Genomic DNA, 22,726 nt, shown 5'->3' with positions numbered 1-22,726 from the left:
GGTGAGTATCTTCCTCAGAGGTCTGTGGGATGTCATGTGAAGGTCTGCGGGAACTATTTCTTTGGAATCTGTGATATATCCACTTCAGGACTGTGGTTAGGGGGTATTGAGTCAGCCTCCTGCTGTGGGAAGCCATCTAGGTGGCCACCTCTTCCCACCCTAGGGTTTGCTCCCAGGCCTGTGGCCTAGAGCAAATGTGGGCTTGGCTGAGCTGGACATGAAAAACTCCCTTCCTGGGGGACCAGCGGTAGCCTGTTGCTCCCAGCTCTAGGGGACTGCTATGTTCATCGGCCAGTGAGCCTGCCCAGCTGCCAGATATGTCCAGCCCTTTGGCTTGTGAACACAGTTTTATTCCTGGTGAGAGAAAGTGGGAGAACGAGTCTGAGACTCAGCGTTTCCTTCTGATTCTCCCTGCTGAGTTTGTGAGGTGGCTGTTCACTTAACCTTTGTGCTTATTTTCCTTATCAGCTAATCAGCCTGCAAGGAGATGTTGTTGTTGTTGTTGTTGTTGTTATGTGCCGTCGAGCCCCGACTCATAGCGACCCCTTCTTGGGTTTCTGAGGCAGTATCACTACGGAAGTAGATTGCCCAACCTTCCTTCCGAGGAATGGCTGGTGGGTTTGAACCGCCAGCCTCTGCAAGGAGATAGGAGCCCATATTAGAAGCCTTCTCAAATCAGTTGAGAAGGCATCTATCTTCAAGGTGCACAGGGGACAAAACTCTAAGATGTAAGAACTCGCTGAAATCCAAAAGGGTCGATGTTATTACAAGGAGACAGGCCCATTGTAGTGCCTGGAAAAGGCCCCATCCTCAACCCCAAATTTCTCTGAGTGCTTTAGTTTCCAGGTAGATACTGTCCAGTTTATTGCTTAATTTGTTTTCTAATCACTGAGCAAAAGGTGTAGTCGAAACCTGAATTTTAAGTGGAATTTTCCATTCATTTATGAAGAATTCAACACATTTTTAAAAATTTCCAGGAAAATAGAATCCATCCATTCCTGAGTAGTTCCCCCTTTAAACAAAGAATAGAATTTCATGTGGTTTTATTCCTTGTTATTTGTAATAGATTTACTGAATCAATAATGCATTTTCAGTACCTTCATTCCTTATTTCCTGTAATTCTTCACACCCAAACATCTTTTGCATGGTTTCTCTTGAATGCAGCAGAGCAATTCTAGGGGTATGTTGTGTTAGAGACCTTAACCTATAGAGCTTCAGAAGGGAAACCCAGTAAGAATGTCTGTTGCTGGACTTCAGAGCTACCTAGGTAGAGAGATCTTTGAGCTTTCTATAGGAAGATAAATATATTAATACCTACTTTTTGGTATGTTGAGAGCCTTTAATATAAAATTTTATAGTACAGTTGGTGGAATTCTTGCCTTTCTGCAGGAAAAGGAACACTAACTCAGAGCCAAGGGGAGCTTTCATAGGTAATCCTGTCTCCATTGAGTTCCTAGGCATTTCCATCAGCAGAGCTTTTCTTCTGGCCAGAGGTAGATGAGTAAACTCTGTGACCTTCACAGTCACCATTTTCTGTAACACAGGCTTCATTTTATTATGGAAGGCTCTGCTTCTCCCCATAGACGTTCAGCGTCATCAGGGACTAGAGCCTTTTGACTGATGCTTAGAAGGAAGGGAGGCAGAAGACATTTATGAGAAGGGGACAGGAATTTTCCCTGTAAACCAAAATGGAGACAGTGGCCAAAGCTGATCTTTTTCATGCCTTGTTACTTCTTCTCTCGTTTGAGATCAGAGCTTCTGGAACTCTACTTTGCTTTGCCATGGAATGTAACAGGGTGACCTCTGTATTGAGGTTTCTTGGAGAGTTGGGCCAGTTTCCTTCCTTCCTTCCATGTATCCATCCATCCATATGAATATTAATTTGAGGACAATATGTTGATCACGTGCTCTCTGTCAGGTACTACACTGAAGTGCATGAAAGAATATGAAATTTCCTTGATCATTAACTCTCAGTTTAGTTGTGGAGAGGGAGGATAGTTAATAATGCAATATATAAAGGACATCTAGAGATATATGTGCAGATGAAGTGACTAAGAATTCCAGTATTATAGCATTAAAAAGGCATTAGAAAATGATATGGATGTAGTGATAGAGGTTGGATAAGACAATTGTCCATTATTATCCCATTTTTGTATTTGTATTAAGGAGCTCTCGTGGTGCAGTGCCTAAGGCATTTCACTGCTAACCAGAAGGTTGGCAGTTCAAACCCACCAGCCACTCTATGGAAGGAAAATGGGGCAATCTACTTCCATAAAGTACTGCCTTAGAAACCCAGTGGGGGTCGCTATGAGTCAGGATTGACTTGATGACAGTGGGTTTGGGGTTTTTTTTTTTGCATTTGTATTGAATATGTGTGTGTTTGTTCCCTTCTAGCACTAAATCATATGAATACAGATGTTGTTCATATAATATTTAGTTAGCTCTTCTTTTTCCATTGAACATTATAACATCTATACACACAAAAACACATAAAAACTCTTACGCACCTGTTCATTCATAGACTTTTGTGTGTGTGTATGTATATGTGTGTGTGTATGAGTAACTCATGAGTCACACACACAGTCTTTTAGGGATAATAATAACCAGGGATTTTGATAAGAGTAGTTTCCTTAAATCTATGCACAGTATTTTTTCTACATCTATCAAGGATACCCAAGAGAAATATCATCTTTTCTCCTTCTCTAAATGTTTGTTTTATGTTTAGCAGTGATGGGCATTTACAAGGGAGATTGTTTTGAGTGCTTTTTTTGGTGCCCCAGTAGAGAAGCAATGAGACAGGAAGGGCAACCCAATGCCATTGGACTTGTAGCTCAATTTAAGTCACAACACATCGTATTGCTGGTGAGAGACATTAGGGCTTTACAGGCAAGGAAATGGCCAAAGTGATTTTTTCCCGAAATGTTATTCATATGAAATGGCTTTACCTCCTGACATTGGAAACCAAAACTGGAATTTTTCAATTGTAAATGTGTCAAAGAAGATTAAAAGCCTGTGGTATATGTGTGTCTAAGAAGCTGTGGTCAGAGAAACCGCTGGTGTGGTTGAGGAATGGGCTATCACACATAATATATTTACACTGTAAAGTGTAGTCATAGGTTATTTATTTTAAAGCATTTCATTTATTCCATAGCACCAGGTAGAGATACAAAACCATAAAAAATGGTGATAAAATCAAGCAAAACTAACTCAACATTGTTTTATTCTGACAGGCAAGGATTTATGATTATGGCTATGAATGTGCTATTTAAAAGTTTTTGACTAGAAGCAATAAAACTTTTCTTCTCTCTTCCTTGATTACAAAAAGTCTGAATTTACAGAAAGAAAAGGTCCCACACTGGTAGGAGCACCGGCTTTGAGACCACGGTTAGGCTACATGAGATCATTTTCATCTTGTCTATTGCTAAACAAATGGGCCCCCAGAAATTGCAGTACTAGTTTAACTTCTGGGTTCACTGCCACATGTTATAAAAGAACATCAAAGTATATATCTCAAGACTTCTCAGAGCGACATACATGTGTTGTTTTCAAATTACAAGCCCAGTGATTAAGTCTGTGACGAGACTAAGAAAAGAACTTAGAACTCTGTCACTTCCTACCACACTCTAGCTTCAAACGTGGATCCACAGTACATTCTCAGGGGCTGCCCATTCTTGATGATTTGGTTTTTATCTTGTTGACAAAGTAGATAATTGGTATCAGCGTATTCTAGATCAGTGGGGCGGCCGCATTTTCACGATGCGCTGCCATCTGATTTCATTGGCTTTGTTTGTATTTGTGGTTCTGGTGTTTCATTGGTTCCATTCTCATGATCAGAATGAGACAAACACAGATGAGCTCGAATGTTTAAGGGAAGGCTAAATGAGGTCAGACCATTCTTTCCAAATGAGAATTTCTTAGTAGAACAAATAGAGAAAAATAGTAAGAGTATTGAGCATCACGGGGCACCTGGTGGGATTGAGGATGCCATCAGACAACCTGTGTCATGGTGGCCGTGCCATAGTCATGTTATGAGTAACAGTTTCATTTAGGCAAAACCACAATTCCTATATGTTAAGTTAATGGTTGTGTGAATTTATTCATCAGTAGTTTTACTGCTATTTAATTTGTGCTTTTCATTTAATTTAACAAGTATATATCAGTTATAAAAGTAATACAAGGTTCATAGATATTTAAGAAATCTTAAAAACAAAGTCCCTGGGTGCTACAAGCTGTTAAGAACTTGGCTACTAACTAAAGGTTGGAAGTTCAAATCCACTTGGAGCCACTTTGGAGAAAACACCTGGTGATCTCATTCCAAAACCAGCCGCGGATAACCCTGTGGAGCACAGTTCTACTCTGACACTCACGGGGTGGCCAGGAGTTAGAATCAACTCAATGGGAACTGATTTAAAAATAAAAGCAAATTAGGTCAGCACTGGAGGAGCTTAAAAACCATTTGCCTTTCCACTACTAAACTTTGAGCGAAATGTTTAGATTCCTCCCTGATTGCTAAGTCATCATTTGAAGGATTGGAACCCCATACCTGGTGGCTCAGCCCTGGACCTGGGGCAGAATTGCACAGGGTCAACAACAAAGCCTTTCTTCAGCAAAGTTGGCTATTCCTTGTACATGTTGTACTTTACACTGAGTTAGTGGTTATACCCTACCTGCACCTCCAAACACTCAGCTACACTTGATTATGTGTTTCTGGTCCAGACTTGAGTATGGGAGAGCTTAAGCAGGCTCATCTCCAGCTGGAAGAGAGGGACTGCAGGATCTCAGAGCACAGGAAGTCACAAGAGAAAGTGGGGCACCAAAGAAAAACAATCATTGAAATTCACAAAATTCAGTGGAACATATATTTGGCAAAGCATTATTCTCTGCTCTCCAACAATAGGGTGTTCTGTTTTTGTTTTTCCTGCAGCACCATCAACATGAGTTTGTCATCAGCAGAGGAGATGACGTCGGAGGGAGTTGCGGCAGCTGCCTGGCTACCTCCTACAAGATGCCACAAATCGCCAGCATCACGATGAGGTGGTAGAGAACAGCTGTGAAGCAGGAGAAAGGGGCCAACACACTCAGACACGGGTCCCCGAGGGGCAAGAACAACTACACAAAAGAGCCAGCTCAGGGGTCTTAAATGGGTGTTTATAAAACTCTCTACATCTTATACCAAGTCCATCTTTTATTCCCTTCGAGTGTCTGTAGCTCAGTTTTATCAGTACAGAGAACATGACAGATAAATTATAGGTTATAGAACTCAGACAAATGAGAATCTGCATTGCAGTGAAGGGCTTTCACTATAGAACTTCCTCTGAAAATAAGAATCTTTGACTGACATGGTAGAAAGTTGGTTTCTATTATTTTCCTATGATTGTGGAGCTCAGAGTCCACACCTGTGAGGTTATAAATAAATTCAACAACAGTCTTATCCTGGTCTTGGTTCTTAGCAGAAATGTTTCTTCCTTAAAGAGGCTTCCCTGGCTGCTATCTAAACCACCTCTGTTCCCATACACCACCCATCACTCATATGAGGAAGGTAGGGGCCTTGTCTTGTTCGTGGTGGCAGCCATGAAACCTAGAACAGTATTCGGTTCGGCCATCATAATTCCAGCTGACCCTTGCCAGATGTTTGCTGTGTGCTAGGCATTGTTCAGGGCCCTTTAGCTATAATATTGATCCATGCAACAGCCATGCATGTTACAGGCAATTATTAGCCCACTTCTGCAGAGGAAACTGAGGAGTGTGTATATGTGGGTCAGTTTCCCAAGGTCACACAGTTAATGAGTAGCATCAATGAGTAGCAGAGTCATGGCAAGGACTCAGAGCTATTTGTTGAATGAACAGATCATTGAAAATCATAGTCTCCAAATGTAGAAACCCAGGTGAAGCCTCATGGTCACAACTTTGCTGAGACAAAAGGGCATGGGATTACCCCAGCTCTCCCCTCCCTTCAGAGTAAAGGGCTGGGGGGAGGGAGATCTTGCTACCTGCCCCTCTCACCCAGGTGTGTTCTCCATTGTAATAACTTTGAAAGGCTTTTCTGCAGCCCAAGCTCAGCTTCTTTTAAACACACTTCTGCCTTTTAAAAGCGCTACCCTGTGACATCCCAGACGTGCTCTTTTCCTTACCTGAGACGCTATAGTGGCTTGAGAATCCCCTGCCTGTAGTAAACGAGAGAGAGAAGGCAGAAGGTTTAAGACAAAGGAAAAGCAGGGGCAGATTCAAAGCTACATCTCTAACATACAACCTAGTCAAACCTCGGGGCACCCTGTTGCCTTCAGAACCAAGTTCATACAGGATTTCCAAAGGATTCATCTCACACCGTTTTCCCCTCAGGTTTCTGAGGCAGGGGTGGAGCTGCTTTTTCTGTAAAGGCCCAGAGAGTAGATTATTTTCAGCTTTGTGGACCAATCCGATTGCTGTTGCAACTACTAACTTCTGCCATGGCAGCTCAAAAGGAGCCGTAAATAATAGAAATGAACACACCTGGGTCCCCAAAAGCCTTTTCTTTTTTGTAGATGTTGAAATTTGAATTTCATATAATTTTTATGCCACCACAAAACATTGCTCTTCTCTTGAATTTTATTTTTCAATCACATAAAAATGTGAAAAAAAATAAAAATAAAAAAAAACCCAAACCATCCTTAGCTTGTAGACCAAACAAAACTATGTAGCAGCCTGGATTTGGCCCACAGCTGTACCTTGATAACTGCACTTTAAGGTATAATTGGAGTCTCTGGGTGGTACAATCAGTGCACTCAGCTGCTAACTGAAAGGTGGGAGGTTTGAGTCCACCTGGAAATACCTAGGAGGAAAGACCTGGTGATTCACCTCTGAAAAGTCAGCCATTGAAAGTCCTATGGTACACAATTCTGCTTGGCTGCCATGAGTCAGATCCAACTTGATGGCAATTGGCTTACTGGTAAGGTATAACTCCCAAGACCATCAATCTTCCCACAGGGTTTTCTCACCCTTCAGGTCACACCAGCCTAAGGCTGAACCCTGTAGAACCTGCCCCCTCTTGTGAACATGCGTCTGTCTTTCCATGCCTTGTTTACCATATTCCTCTTTATTAGATGGTAAGTTCCTTCGGTAGCGTAGTGCCTAAAGCACTTGACTGCTAACCAGAAGGCTGGTGGTTCAAACCCACCAGCCACTCCTCGGAAGATGTGGCAATCTACTTCCATAGTGATACTGCCTCGGAAACCCAAGAAGGGGTCGCTAAGAGTTGGGGCCAACTTGACAGCACATAACAACAACAAGAAGTTCCTCGAGGACAGGGCTTGTGTAGATCTTGTTTATTTCTGCAACTCCAGTGTCCAGCCCAAGGCCAGGCACAGTACTGGTTCCTCAAAGGTTCTTGACTTGTCTTGGACATTCCCAGCCCATTTCATTCTCTATCAGTAGTAGTTACTGCTCTGTTTGGAAGCTCAGCACAAAAAACAACTCACTGCTGTTGAGTCAGATCCAAGTCATAGTGACCCCTCCTTGGGGGTCTGAGGTGGTATCACTACGGAAATAGATTGCCCAGCCTTTCCACAGAGAGTTTTCAGAGTCGCCAACAATCCTCACCTCCTTAGCTGGGGATAAGCTGCCCCTCCCAGCTGGGAGGACTCAGGAGCAGGTGAAGGCTGTGTCTACAGGCACCAGTGTCAAAATGCTCAAACCGGCTGTGCCTGTGGACACAGCCTGGAAGTGGACGCAAACCATTTGGCAAACAGAGGAGCTTACTGCGAAGGGAGAGCTCCACCACCAGCACGCCCCCGGTCTGGTCTCGGAGGAGGCGCTTCCGTTTATCGCAGGTCTGACGACCAGGATGGGGGACAGGGCAGGTGCGATGAGAAAACGGGAGAGAGAAAAGAGACTTAGAAATAGGAAATCCCAACCTGGATGGAGTCATTCTCTCCCAGTCAACAGATGGTAGTTACCTTATTTTTTCCATGTAAAATCAAGAGAGATCATTGTTATCCCTTCTCCAACTTGAGAAAAAAAGAAAACTTTAATTCATGAACTCTGCAGGCTAATAAAGGGGCCTGAGAGAAATCATGCTGGAAGGAGTCATCGGGTGTGGAACAGATTGACCCCATTTCTTTTGATGAGAAGTCAGACTTTTATCTATTGTTTCTCTCATTGCAACAATTTGATGAAAACATTGGCAGAATGTGTTCTGGTTCATTTTCTTATCTTCCTGTTTAATGTGGTGTCAATACTTACCCTTTGGCGAACTGTACAATGTCTCCCCCATCCTTCCCTGGCCCTGTCACCCCTGGCTTTTTTCTCTTTCTCTATTTGGGCTCATAAGTGACCATTTTCTGGTCAAAAGAATCAGTAGGAATAGAGGTTCTAACTTTATTTCTGTGGTTCCTGTAAGCTGTCGGGGCATGTAGCCTCTGCAGAAACACTGTGTCTCTCCCCACCGAGGTCCCTAGACCAAGACTTGAGGAGGTAGTACTTTGAGGGTTAGCACTCATAAGTGCCTGAGGCAGTGGTTCTCAAACTTTGATGTGTATCCCAACACCTGGAGGTTGTTAAACAACAGGTGGCTGGGCCCATTTGGAATTTACTGTCAGGAGCCCTGGTGATGCAGTGGTTAGCCACTTGGCTGCTAATCAAGAAGTTAGTGGTTCAAGCTCACGAGCCATTCTGCAGGAGAAAGAAGATGTGGTGGTCTGCCTTGGTAAAGATTATAGCCTTGGAAGCCCTGTGGGACATTTCTACTCTGCCCCCTTGGGTTGATGTGAGTCAGAATTTAGTTGATAGCAATAGGCAGGTCTTGAGTGGGGCCAAGAATTTGCATGTCTCACAAGTTCCCAGGTGATGGTGATTTTGCTGGTCCATGGATCATGTTTTAGGAACTATTGCTCTAAGGGTAGAACTTCAGGGCAGGTCAAAATGGAAAACTGCCTTCCATCTGGATTTGCTATGTGTGGTGATGAAATCTCCAGCGACTTTCTGGTGGGGGATCTGAAGGTCAGCTGACTCTCTGGCATGAGCTACACTGAACACATCTGCAAAGCTGGAGCCCCGGCTGCTGAGCCCTCCCATTACCCACCAGATCAGTCATCACCCCAGCATGAGGATAGGTGCAGCGTCTCTGAAGTGCCAGAGATGGACTCTTGGTCTATCCAGTCAGGAGCTAAAAATATCCAGCATTTGACTATACCAAAGTCTATCGTTGCTACCTAGACCCTGAATTTCCATTATGTGCACTTAGTTTTTTCTAAGTATTTCTTTATCTGTTATCACTTTTCATTTTACCTAACATTGTCCTCTGAAAAGGGAAGGACCACCATTACTTATCACCACTCTATCTTTCAAAATAAGAAGACCAGGCCCCAGAAGGTTAAGTGACATGTGTCAGACCGAATAGCTCATCCATGGCAGGGTAGACAGGGCCCAGAGCATCTGCCTCCACACCCACTGCCCTTCCCTCTGCATCCGTCAGCTATAAAAACATAGCTCCGCAGATGCGGCCTCCTGAGGGTCACATCCTCCCTCCAGGGAAATGGGCTCACCACTGGGCAGGAGAGCTTCTCACTGTCACAGATGAATGTCTCACAGTGCAGCCAGACCTTGGAGAGCTTGGGGATATTCTGGAACCGGAAGGCATTGAACTGGAAGGTTGCCCTGTGATCTTTCCCGTTCTCGTGCACGAGGACTGTATCATCTGTGGGGCAGCTGAGGCACACAGGGGAGGGGAAATGAAATGTGACCTCATCAAGCTCAAGCAAGGGTTTCAGAGGCAAATTTATATACGACAGCAACACTCTTTTAGGTTTTCATACTCCCTGAGAGTACCGTGGAGTACCTGGATGGTACAGATGGTTAACATACTCAACTGCTAACTGAAAGGTTGGAGGTTTGAATGCACCCAGAAGTGTCTTGGAAGAAAGGTCTGGTTATTTACTGTACTTCTGAAAAACCAGCCACTGCGAACCCTATGGAGCCCATTTCTACTCTGACACACATGGGATCACCATGAGTCAGAGTCAACAGCCGCTGGTTGATTGATGTTTCTGAGGAGCTTTGTCTGACGGCACCTCACAACCATGAGGTCAGTTGAGGAGCTGTGAGATGGGTGTGACTGTTCCCATTCTATAGATGGGGCACAGCAGGAGGGGTGCCTTATAACAAGCCACATACCTTATAAGTCACCATACCATGCCCCAAAGAAATGACATCTCCAAGAGGCAAAGCCCCACCCCCCAGGACAGGGACATGTTCAGACCCCCAGGGTCAAACAAGATAGAGACAACGGTGTCAGGAAACAGTGGTCCCCAAAGGGCTGCCACCACCTCCTCAGCACCCCATGTCACATCTGACACGTTTATGTGTGTATCATGAGGTTTTGCCATTGGAAATTTGAATTTATGCTATATTATTTAAATTACATTTATTTCATTTTGCAAAAATGTCATACTTTTAATGTAAGGCTAGGAAAAAAATGACTGGAAGGAAACATTAACACTGGGTATGACTGAATGGTGAAATTATGGGCAGTTTTTGTTTTCTTCTTTGTATCATTATATATTTTCAAAATCCTCTATAATAAAGTGGTGAGATTTTTATGATGTTCCAAAGCCCCAAAGGTAAAAATTCAGTAAAATAAAAAGTAGTGACACAGATGAGCATTTGTCTAAGACAGTGGTTCTCACCTGGACCATTTTGCTCTCAAGGGGACATCTGACAATGTGGTTGTCATGACTTGGGGAGGGGTGCTACTGGCATCTCATGTGTAGAGGCCAGGGATGCTGTTAAATATCCTACAGTGCCTAGGACCTTCCTCCACACCTAAGAATTATTCGGCCCCAAATGTTAATAATGCCAAGATTGAGAAACCATAGTTTAAGCAAATGCTTTTCCATTTAACAAACACATGCTGGTTGCCTATTTAAGTGCCAGACATTCAACTAGGTGTCAGGACCAGACACATTTGTTCTAGGAAATTGACAATGGAGGCCCATAGGAATGTGGAGGCTTGTTACCTGCAGATATGTAGTACAGGCAAGAAACAACAGGTGCCAAGGAACACCAGAGAGTCTGTTCCTCTATGGAGAAAGGTCTATGGATTGAAAAGCTCTGGTACTAGTGGACAGCACCATGGATTCCACAAGTTAACGCTCCTCCCCAAGCATCTTTCTGACTCTTTTGTACTTCCAATACAACATACAGCAGAGAGTGGCCCGGTTAGGCCAGACACCCTGCCCTACTCCCATTCTATGGGAACCAGAATGTCCACTCTGAGCTCTAGTAGGTGAAAAAAGGAGTAATCACCAAGCCTGGGCACCAGGGTCAGAAGTTTGGTGCTGTGTGTGGTAGCCTCTGACCAGTGATGCTACTGTGGACATTTTCCAAATTGTGAAATGTGACCCTTGCAGGATCATTTGGTCAATAAACCTGAGATCCTTGGGTGAACTCAAGACGTGAGTCCTTAAAATAGCTCCTTGCTGCCGGAGTGCCCAAGGCTTGTCAGCCAGCGGAAAATAATGTAAGCAGACCTTTGTTGGGGGGCAGGGAGGAGGCAAATAATGGGCAAGGCTAGAGCCCTTGCTGCTGCTGCCTTTTGGCACTAGCCACAGCACCTGCCCCTGAGCAACAGATACCGCTGCATGGTACAGTGCTTTCACACCATTGCCACAGGCATCTGTCTCCCCAGATGAGATCTCCCTCTGAGATGGTTGTGCTGTTTTGGTATACTCATATGCACAGGAAAATTCCTGATAATATATCCAATCTCTTTAAATGGGACCTGGGTGGTGCAAATGGTTAACTACTCCACTACTAGCTGAAAGGTTGGCAGTTCAGACCCACCCAGAAGCATCTTGGAAGACAGGCCTGGTGATCTGCTTCCAAAAGATTACAGCCTTGAAAACCCTGTGGAGAGTTTCTACTCTCACATGTAGGATTGCCATGAGTAGGAACTGACTTGAGGGCAACTAACAACAGCATCAACCACAGTCTCTCCAGGCACTCTCAGGAAACTGGGCTTTCCTCCAAAAGGGCCAGTGTGATCAGAAGCATCTGGGAAGTTGTGGGAGAGGACCTGCCACTTCTTATCTTTGGCCTTTGTGTGTAAGTCTCCAGTCTTAAAGTGTTGATTCAACTAGGCAGACTCAATAAATAAATGAGAGCTTCTTCAATTGGGTTGTGCTTGACTGCAGATTCCCAGGTTCCTCCCAGCAACCTTCTGATTTGGTGAGTTGACAGGGGGCCTACCAGTTTAACAGGCACCCAAGGTAACTCATGTGCACACTAGAGTTTGTGGACTGCTTGCATCAACTACCCCACAGCCATAGGCATTGCATCTACTGCCATATGACACGTCTGCCAGGAGAGCAACAGCACTAGAGTTATCTACAGGGAGATGATTCCATGGTGAGGCAGAAGAAGTCTTTGCCCTGTATGGCCATTGCCTGAGAGAGGACCCCTGTGCCTGATAATAATTTCAGGTCCCAAGTCAATAATTCATTTCAGAATCCCTGAAGTCATTTGATTGTTCCTTTGTCAAGAGAACAGAAATAAGCACGCACTCTCAATCTGAGCTTCCATCTCTGTAGGGAGCTTGCCTGGTATGCATTGTTGTTGTTGTTGTTGTTGTTATGTGCCCTCAAGTCAGCCCCAACTCATAACGACCCCTCCTTGGGTTGCCGAGGCAGTATCACTACAGAAGTAGATTGCCCAACATTCCTTCCGAGGAGTGGCTGGTGGTTTGAACTGCCAGCCTCCTGGTTAGCCATCAAGTGCCTTAGGCACTATGCCACCAGTGCTCCCTGGTATGTATGAATGTTTGTTAAGTAAAAATAAGTACTTAAAGGTCCAAGGTGGCTCCATCTTTGTTATCTACTCATTTTGTCCTCGACCCCAGTGAGTTCTAGCATTGGTCTGTTTTGCTTTTGGGAGAGCCCTCTTCTTTATTTAATGCTAATTGCGCACACATCTGTAAATTAGTTAAAACTCTTCCCTATTTTCCAATCTGAAGTGCTCCTTTGATGTAGTTATTTCAAATTTGGCATGTCCAACTCCGAACTCATAGAATCCATACTCCCTTATCCAGAAGCCCTCTTCCCCAACAGCCAACAACAAACACAATCCCTTGTCTTCACAATACACAGATGTGCAGTCTCAGAGTTGTCTGTGACACACTTCTCTCCAACTTCTTATCCTGTCCTTCCCTCTACCCTGTATTTAATTAGTTACTCCATTTTTATCTGTAGCATAAACTAAGCTGTAGAAGTTTCTCGCATACTTTTAAAACATTTCCTTTCACTTGGCTACAACCTCAGCTCTGGCCTTGCTACCTTTTGTTCCAGTAGCTGTCAGTCTCTGGACTGGTCTTTCCCTCTCTACATAATGATTCTGAGCTATCCTACATAGGCCTTTCAGAATTGCCTTCCTGTTGCAATTCCAGTATGTCAGTCCTGTACTCAAGAATTCTAAGGGCTCCCCATTGTCTACTGAATCAAGAAAAAAATATTATGTAACACATTAGATGCTGATTATATACTACATGCTAAGCCACTCCTCGGAAGGAAGGTTGGGCAATCCTACTTCCGTAGTGATACTGCCTCGGAAACCCAAGGAGGGGTCGCTATGAGTCGGGGCCGACTCGACGGCACATAACAACAAAAACAACAACAAACTTTTTATATGGATTGTCTAATTTGTCCTCCTCATATTTTGGTGTCAGACTGACTGGATTTAAGACTAGCCTGCTTTACCTCCCCATAAACACACACAAAAACACACACTGTGTGCCTCAGTTTCCTCATCTGTTAAATAGAGATGATAATCATAGGAGCTCTGGTGGTGTAATGAGTAAAGCATTCAGCTGCTAACTAAAAGGTCAGTGGTTTGAACCCACCAGCTGCTCTGCAGGAGAAAGATGAGGCAGCCTGCTTCTGTAAATATTTGCAGTCTTAACCCTATGGGACTGTTCTACTCTGTCCTATAGGGTTGTTATGAGTTGGAATAGACTTGATGGCAGTGGATTTTTTTTTTTTTTTAATCATGATACCTTGTTGTAAGGCTTAAATGAGATAATATACGATAATGTTCCTAGAGCATTACCTGGTACATGGAAAGCATTATTTATGGGCTTCCCCATTTGTGATTAGCCTGGAAGCACAGAAACTTTCCAGGATGTGACCCCCAACATGGCTTCACTTCTTCCCAAGCTATCCCAAGTCAGAGCAATTTAGTCATGGACATGCCTGGTTCTGCCTCTCACCCTGTCCCCCGGTGAGGGACACCTACCCCTTGTTGATCAGCTGCCACTGCAAGGGATACATGAAATCAGCTGAAGGTGTGGCCCAGCAGCTGTTCAACACCACCTTAAACCTGGAAATAAAATAAAAACAATGTCACTTTGACATTTCTAGGATCTTCTGCCTAGAAACATCTGGTGATTAAAAAGTCTCTCTGTCTTTGTTCTTTTCTTTATATATAAAATCATAAAAATGGAGGAAAAGTACTTACCGAATGCTTAACCCTTTGGCTTCTACTCCTGCAAAAAGATCTGAACCAATTTCGGATGTCTCCAGCACAAAGGGGGCTTCTTTCTTAGTGGAGAACTTGGCATTCTTTGGAAGGAAATTGACACTGGGCATTATGAATTCTCAGACTAAGAAGCTGAGTCCAGCAGAAGCAGGTGAGTTGAATTGGGGAGGGGGACAAGTCAATCCAAAGCCACTAGCACAAGACCCCACAGAGAGACCATTACCGGGACCTGTACCACCTGGGATGCTGGCGCCATCTTAGATGGGGAGAGAACACTCCATGTTCTAGATCTGCTGGTCACAGGAAGACACATACTGTGTGTCTCATCTCATCAGTGTTAACGAGTAACAAGATTTGACTGATGGAAAAAAAAGGACTCCAGGAATGCTGACTGGATGCTTCGCTGGATCACCCTGATGGATGGGGACCAAGCACAAATAGCCCCTCTGAGCCTCACCTCTACTATGTGAACAGATTTTAGCCTGGGTTGGAAAATGTATAATCTGATTCCCAGTACATTTAACAACAATGACAATAACCATCACAATTTATTGAGAGCCTACTAAGTGTCAACACTCTTCTGTATTTTGAGAAACTCTCTATTTCAGGATATTCTGTATATTGGGATGTGTCAGTGAACAAAGCAAAAATATCTGTCTTCAACAACTTGGTATTCTAGCAGGACAGACAGATGATAAACTGGTAAATTACATAGTGTGTTAGGATATAATATAGTATGTTATATAGAAAGAAAGATAAAAAATGTAGATCAGGTGAAGGCAGATTGAGAGTGGGAGGAAGGACAGTTGCAGTGTTTGTGACATCCTCATTGAGGATGTAATATTAGACCTGAGATATGAAGGAGATGAGGGAGGGGACCATGGGGTCATCCAGGGAAGAACTCTTCAGCCAGGCAAAGGCATTGGGGCAAGAGTGTGCCCAGCAAGACAGTAAGGGGACCAATTTGACTGGAGCAAGTGAGAGAGAGTAGGGGGATGGAGGGGGAGGAGATGAAGTTAGAGCGGCAAAGAGGTGGATTGGGAAGGACTGTGGCTTCAACTCTGAATGCAATGGGCAGTCATCACCCTGATTTTAGTGCAGGAACCACAGTTCTAATCACGAGCTTGGTGCGTGTGGTCTTCGTCAGGAAGTTCTGGGTGAGTAATTAGGAATAACAACAGTGTTCTCAGTTGACTCACCCAAAGGTGGCTTATTTTTCCATTTTTGGGGTTTTGATGGCCCATGAACTACTCTCTGTGGTTAGCCTCAGAGATAAAAATATGACAGAAGGATGGACCCTGGGCTGAACTTAGCTCCACCATTAATGTGGGACACACTATAGGCAAGTCAGACTTTGGGGCCTCAGTTTTACCATCTGTAAAATGGGAATAACCTTTGCCTTTTTAGGGATGTTTATATGATAGTGGAAATAGTACCTTCCAGTCCCTTCACCTGATGAAAAAGTTGAGTTACAGCTAGCTAATGATACAAGTTAGGGATGGATACACCTGGTTTAACAACAGTTAAAATGGAAAAGATCTAGGGAAAAAGCTGTTGATTTTGCTCACAAGGTCAATGTGAGAGAGTGGTGAGAGAAAACTGCTCCAAAGCTAATAGAACCCCAGAACGGTTCCTCAAATCTTCCAGAACCTAGATTGTCTCTTCTAACCCACTATACCTTGCACTGAAACAACATGGTTTAGAGTATAACATTGTAATTCTGAGTTCTGCCTTTGAAGAGGGACACTGTCAGAGAGGAATGACTGGGTTGATGAATGGACTGCAAACAGTGGGATGATGTTTTGCTTGGGAAAGACTAGAGATGGTGTTTTCCTTGAGATGTTGGCGGGGCTGTCAGCAACATAATCATATGGTATTATTTCAAAGGACAGAACCAAGACCAACAGACAGGTGTTCAGAGTGGTGGATTTCATACGTTAAGTGTTAAAATGGGAAGGCCCAATTCACACCCTTGTCCTAGGAAGAGGCTGGGAGGCCACCCCTCTGAAATCTTACAGAAGAGTTTCAAGCTTTGGATGGAAGATCAAGTTTGATGACCTCTGATGTTTGTTCTGATTCTGAGAGTCTATGCCTTAGGCTTCTATTACTTACATTTAATCCATCTCAACCTTTTTCATTTCTCCCTAAAAGGAATAGCGTGGTTTTAAGTGAATAAAGTCAACCCAATTCCACCACTGATGTTAATATTCAGCTCTGTAATAGTAATGATGCTGGTTACTCATTCCCCCAAGTGCCCTCAAAGCTTCCACTTTAAATGGGTGCAAGGGCTGTAATCATAAAGATGCCTGCTTTCCCAGGCTCTTACCTTGTGCCAGACACTGTGCTAAGCACTTCATAGGATTATTTGACTTGATCTTCATAACAAACCTACAGGGTAAGTGCTATTATTATCCCCATTTAAAAAGTGCAGAGATCCAGAGGTCCAAGTCACACAACCAGAAAATGGTAGAACCAGGCTTCAAAGTCTGATAGTAGGACCCATTCTCTTAACCATAGCACTAGGCTGCCTCTGTAAGCCAGACTGCTTTCCCTTATTTTGGCTTAGGAGTCCAAATAGCTTTTTTGCCAGGAAAACCAAGCATGACCTCTTGGCAAGAGTGAGTGGGGTGGGGGTGGAGAGAGAAGAGAGAGGAAGCATGCCCGGTAGAACACGTGTTTTTGGAGCCCAGCATTTGGAGCTTTTGGAATGCTGAGCAATTAGCCTAGCGTTGATGCCATTGTGCTATCCAGGGCATGGCTCTGTCTCTGGTAATTTGATGAAAATATATGCAGGGAATAATTGTTGCTTCAGAAACACACAAGAATGCTCCGAAAGCAGAAGAATGATGTACAAGAAAAATACCAACTGCATGGAGCAGGCATAGGAGACGATACCCATGGTGGGAATATTAATCATACTGAATTCTCTGGTGCAAAGTAGAGCCCTCCCTTTACCAAGGTCCATGTGTCCTGGAAGGGAGTTGGTGGGCCCCAGGGCAGGCCTTAGCCTCCTTTCTGGAACAACAACAACAAAAACACCCTCACTGCTGTCGAGTCAATTCTACTCATAGTGACCCCTCCTTGGGTTTCTGAGGCAGTATCTCTATGGAAGTAGGTTGCCCAGTCTTCCTTCCAATGGCTGGGGGTGGGTTTGAACTGCCAGCCTTCTGGTTAGCAGTCCAATGCCTTAGGCACTATACCACCAGAACTCCAAGAACATATCCTGTTAAGTCTGTCTATCCAACCCTCTTATTTTTTATTTTATTTTTTCCTTAGAAGAGAATAGTTTCTTTCCAGTTCTAAGATGTAGTAATATGTCTTCAAATTCAGCACTACATGACTGATGGTGGGTGATGGTTTTTGACAATCCTGCTCTCTCTCCATTTCCAACTGTTGAGAAATCTGCTTAGGCTCATACCTGTAATTTCATCTGGTTGAAATAACAGCTATGCACTTCTGGACAGGAATTCAGTAGTCAATGCAGCCTGTCATCAGCACATCCCCTGAGAGTGTTGTAAACATGTGGAAGCTTATTCTTTCTCTGGACAATCTTCATCAGTTACTACAGTGGTCTCACCATCCTGTCATCACCCTGGAGTCCCACACTGTATTTACTCACTCTGATTATAGAGCAAAGGGTTGTATTGGACTCCTTTTCTTAGAACCACTAGTGGTGTGTGGCGGATCGAGATTTTGTGAGACCTGTAAGCTTATACAGGAGCTCTAGTGGCACAATGGTTAAGCAGTTGGCAGCTAACTGAAAGGCTGAAAGTTTGAACCCACCAGCTGCTCCATGGGAGAAAGATATGGCAGTCTCCTTCTGTAAAGATTTACAGCCTTGGAAACCCAATAGGGCAGTTCTACCCTATTCTAACAGACTACTATGAGTCAGAAGTAACTTGACAGAAGTGGGTTCAGATTTTTGGTAAGCGTATACAATTTGAGGAGCCTTCTTTAATAAAAAGAGCAAACATTTTGAATATAAGTCTTGACATGAGTTGTCCATGTATATAATAGAGCCAACAGGGGGCAAAGTTATGATAACTTTTTAGCCACAGCCAAATATCCTGAAGGAGTGAGTCACTGGGCCCATGGGCTCGGGACCATGGTCATGGGGACATTAAACTCAATTGGTATAACATACTACACAAAATCATCAGTCTACATCCTACTTTGGTGAGTAGTGACTGGGGTCTTAAAAGCTTGCAAGCAGCCCTCTAAGAAGCAGCAATTGATCTATCTATCCTCATCCAGAGCAAAGAAGAATGAAGAAAACCAAAGATGCATGGAAACAAGTAGTCCAAGAGACTAGTGGACTGTGCAAACCCCAGCCTACATGACCCTGAGACCAGGAAAAAACTAGATGGTACCCAGTTACAAATGAGTCAACAACTCAGGGCTGAAAATAAAAGATCCTGGATAAAGTGGGAGAAAAATGTGAAACAAAACTCAAAACCATGAAGACTAGGCTTACTGGTCTGATAGAGACTGGTGAGACCCCCGAGACTATGGCTCCTAGTCTGCCTTTGAGCCTGGAATTGAACTTACTCCTGTGCTTTCCAACCAAGCAATAGAGAGGCATATGAGGTGAACATTTATATCAAGTAGGTACACTCTTTAGAACAATCAAATATGGGGGACCAGAAGGGCAGTATTTGCACAAGGAGATAGCTCAGAGGGTGGGAATGCATAGGAAAGAAGGACATAGGGAAAGGATAACCACAGGGAAGAAGTGGGAAGAGAGCTGTTACATTGTGAGACTGCAATCAATGTCATGAAACAAAATGTGTATGAACTGTTGAATGGAGAATGAACTTGCTCTGTAAACTTGCAGCAAATCATCACACACACACACACACACACACACAAACACACACACAAGATTAGACATGAGGACTTAAAAGGGCCTGTGAGAGTGAAGGGCCCTAAAACTTAAGCTTTGTTACCACCACAGTATGTACATTTGAGCATAGCCAAGCAACTAGGGTGAAGAGATCCGTGTACTAGACTGGATGTTGGAACTACCTGTGTGGTCTTAGGTAAACACTTCCTCCCTCTGGCCTTCAGATCCTGATCTGTGAAATGTACTAGGTTATTCTAGTATCCCTCTAGTTCACCTTCTGAGTTCAGGGTTAATAGCTTCTGGGAAGGAGGTAAAGTAAGTTCAAAGAGTTCGAAGTCAGTGGAGTTCCTGGTAGTATAATGTTTTCCTTTGTGAAATGAGAAGGTTGGACATGATGCCCTTGAAGGATGTCTTCCTGTCCTAGTATTCTGTGTAAAGTTTTCTATTTGTGCCTTCATCTTCCTCTAGCCTGCTGGGCCAGTGTCTGTGGGCACATGCCTCCTCACTGGAAGCTGCAGCTTTGAAAAACAAAGCACCCCTTCCAAACCAAAGGGCAGCTAGGCTAACAGCCATTGCATGTTTAGTTTCTCTGGAGCATTTTAATTTGAGAGAGACAAGAGTGTGCCTTTAACTTCGACATCAACATAGCTATCATGCCTGAATTAGACACTGAGGAAACCCACTAAGTAAAGGGCTTCAGAGATCAAAGAACTGGGCAGTACAGGCCAGCCCCAAACTCTCTCCTTAGCTTTGTCCCAGGCAAGAAGCTCAAATGCCAGGTGTCACCAGATCATAAATATAAAACTCCAGAGCAAGGTTAAGAGTGACAGACACTGGCTGTTCACCTATCTCTTGTCCTTGGGCAAATATGAGATTTCATTAAAATCAATTTTTCTAATCTGTAAAATGGGAAGGTTGGCCTTATATCTTCATGGCACCTTTCATCATTCCACCCAGTCTGTGGATCTGAGTTCCTGCTGCATCTACTCTATAAAGAGGTTTAAAGCTAGACACAAGCTTACATCTCAACCTGAGCTCAAGAATGGGGCTCTGTATATAAATCTTGGCAAAGGGTCCCATCATCTCCTGGAAAAGCCACAGGGCAGTAAAAGGAACGTGGTGACCACTTACAGTGTAGAAGTTGAGAGACAACTGGCTTTCAAATGTGCCCATGCTCCCATTCTTCACGTGAACAGTGGCCACTCTGAAAAGGGGAGAGAATTTTGCATAAGGACTGAAACATGTCTGATTGGCAGGGACTGCAAGGCACATGCAAGGCAGCCAGCTCTCCACGCCACAGGGCAACTTACCTCTGGTCAAAGGCAGCCTGGTTCACCAAGTAGGTGGAGTGGTAGGTGCAGGAGAAAGAGTAGTTTACGGGCTGGTTCTTCACAATCACTGTGCTGTCATTGGAAACAATGTGGTTGTAGAAGTGGTAGATGGGGGGCTTGTACTGGAGAAAGGAAGAAGGCAGTTAGGGAGAGCCCCATGCCCTATGACGGAAATGGGGGTTCTAGGAAAAGTGGATGAAGATGGCTTGGGAGTAAGCCCAATGGGGAGACATGAATATCTGCTGTTGGTGGTAGCACCCTCTTTCTTGCTATGGGTGAGCTGATAATTTTTTGAGAGTTCTTGAATCTATTCAACTGAAATTGCTTAAAATAATCTAAGTTGAATACTATACATGCAAAACAATCCATATATTCATTTGACTTAAAAGAACCAGCTCAAGATTTTATTTCCCAATGATAACTATTTATTTATTTTTCCTGTCCAAGTATCCAAGTTCTGTTACTGACTGGTTCTTTGCTCTTTTCTTTTCAGACCATGAGTGCTATGTCTAAGATGATCTTCTCTGACTTGTTGTACTCTAGAATCACAGAATCTTAGAGCTGGAAGGGATCTTGAATGTCCACAAGGGAAGTGACATGCCTAAGACTACACAGGTGATTTCTAGTTCACCCTATTAGGATATTCAAAGAAATGATACCCTTTGTTAGTCAGGCCTAGGACTCTTCCCACTAAATCACTGAGTCCTGGTGGGCCCTTAGGAAGAGGAGGCAGCTCTGGAAGTGATTTCCCTCCCTCTTCTAAGACCCATCAGACCAGAGGCAGAAGGAGGCTAGACCTCAGCCTAAGGGTCAGAAGACCTAGCCTCCCTTTGAGATTATGGCCCTGGTTCTGTGGCCCTGAACTAGTCACTTTTATCAGGAGGTCTCACTTGCCTCGCCTACAATACACTGATACTTGGCAAGAAGATGACTGTTGTCCCTTTTAGTTCTATGATTCCGTGTTCTTCATAAGATCTCCTTATGAATTGTGTCATACTCTGATCTCTCCTTTAAAATGCTCTTACAAAATTCATTTTATCACTACTTCAAAGGTTGGGGGCAGAAGATAACCAGAAAGGGTGGCTTGTGAGACCCTGCTCAGGAACTGGAAGAAAGTTGGGGTGGGGTGGGGGTAGGGATACACTTTGTTCTATTCCACAGAAGGTGGCTTAGCAGACTCCAGTGAAAAATTAACCATTTGCTGCCAAGTCAATTAAATTCTTGGCAACTCCATGTGTATTAGAATAGAACTGTGCTTCATAAGATTTTCAACGGCTGATTTTTTTGGAAGTATATCACCAGGTTTTCTTCGTAGGCGTCTCTGAGTAGATTCAAACTTCTAACGTTCTGGCTAGCAGATGAGTGCCTTAGCTGTTTGCCCTGCCCAGGGACTCTGGGGGAAAACTACGATATTAAAATTCAACTCAAAGAGTCATCTGAAATAGGCACAGGAGAAGAATTCAAATAGTATTAATATTCTAGGAAACTTGGAAATCAGGATTGACTTTTAAAAGGAAATTGGTAGCCTCTGAATCCTCCTGAGGATAGAAAATATATGTCTGATTTTTGAGCCCAGTTATCCTACCTTAAGCAACTCCCCATTGTGTGGCCTTACCTCAGACTGAGTTCCACAGTAGGACTTATTTTTCGGTGACAAATCTGGGATTACAAACTGGTAGTACCCTCCTTCGTGGACCCCATTGTAACACAGCCCTCCGAGGGCCAGCTGATGCACTTCCCATCCATAGGGACACTCGGGGATTTTGGTGATGATGGTTTTGGGATAACAAAACACAAGAATGACATCTGGAAAGAGCATATATAGGTTTAAAATCAGATATGTTTTGTTACTTTGCCTGGAGAACAATGGGTTTGAGTCCCACTTGAACATGCAAACCAGTTGGTTGAAAACACTTCTGCTATTCTTCAAGAGTTATGATAAAAATTTTCTTGAAATGTCAATCATTGCACTTCTACTTTCATAATATTTGCTAGGTCTGTGTAATATCTGCACCATATTTAAGACATTACTATTGGTCTACTTTTTGACTTT

At 43.7% G+C, this 22,726-nt stretch overlaps 1 protein-coding gene across 1 annotated transcript in view; it reads right to left on the bottom strand.

Moving 5' to 3' along the window:
* Positions 1-4,998: 4,998 nt before the first annotated feature.
* Positions 4,999-22,726, bottom strand: part of TECTB (tectorin beta) — an 18,559-nt gene continuing 831 nt past the window's right edge. Inside the window, exons 2-10 of the mRNA XM_007941552.2 lie at positions 22,289-22,479; positions 20,653-20,795; positions 20,474-20,546; positions 14,479-14,582; positions 14,257-14,340; positions 9,519-9,681; positions 7,735-7,807; positions 6,132-6,164; positions 4,999-5,048 (exon numbers count right to left, since the gene is read on the bottom strand). Of these exons, the coding sequence (XP_007939743.1) occupies positions 4,999-5,048; positions 6,132-6,164; positions 7,735-7,807; positions 9,519-9,681; positions 14,257-14,340; positions 14,479-14,582; positions 20,474-20,546; positions 20,653-20,795; positions 22,289-22,479 (914 nt within the window). The remainder of the gene's footprint in view (positions 5,049-6,131; positions 6,165-7,734; positions 7,808-9,518; positions 9,682-14,256; positions 14,341-14,478; positions 14,583-20,473; positions 20,547-20,652; positions 20,796-22,288; positions 22,480-22,726) is intronic.

Source organism: Orycteropus afer, unplaced genomic scaffold (genome assembly GCF_000298275.1).
Source record: "Orycteropus afer afer isolate SDZICR_OR568_19922 unplaced genomic scaffold, OryAfe1.0 scaffold00082, whole genome shotgun sequence".
In the NCBI taxonomy this organism is placed as follows: domain Eukaryota; kingdom Metazoa; phylum Chordata; class Mammalia; order Tubulidentata; family Orycteropodidae; genus Orycteropus; species Orycteropus afer.
The sequence above is the reverse complement of the archived record's forward strand: the minus strand, read 5'-3'. Positions and strand labels throughout refer to the sequence as shown.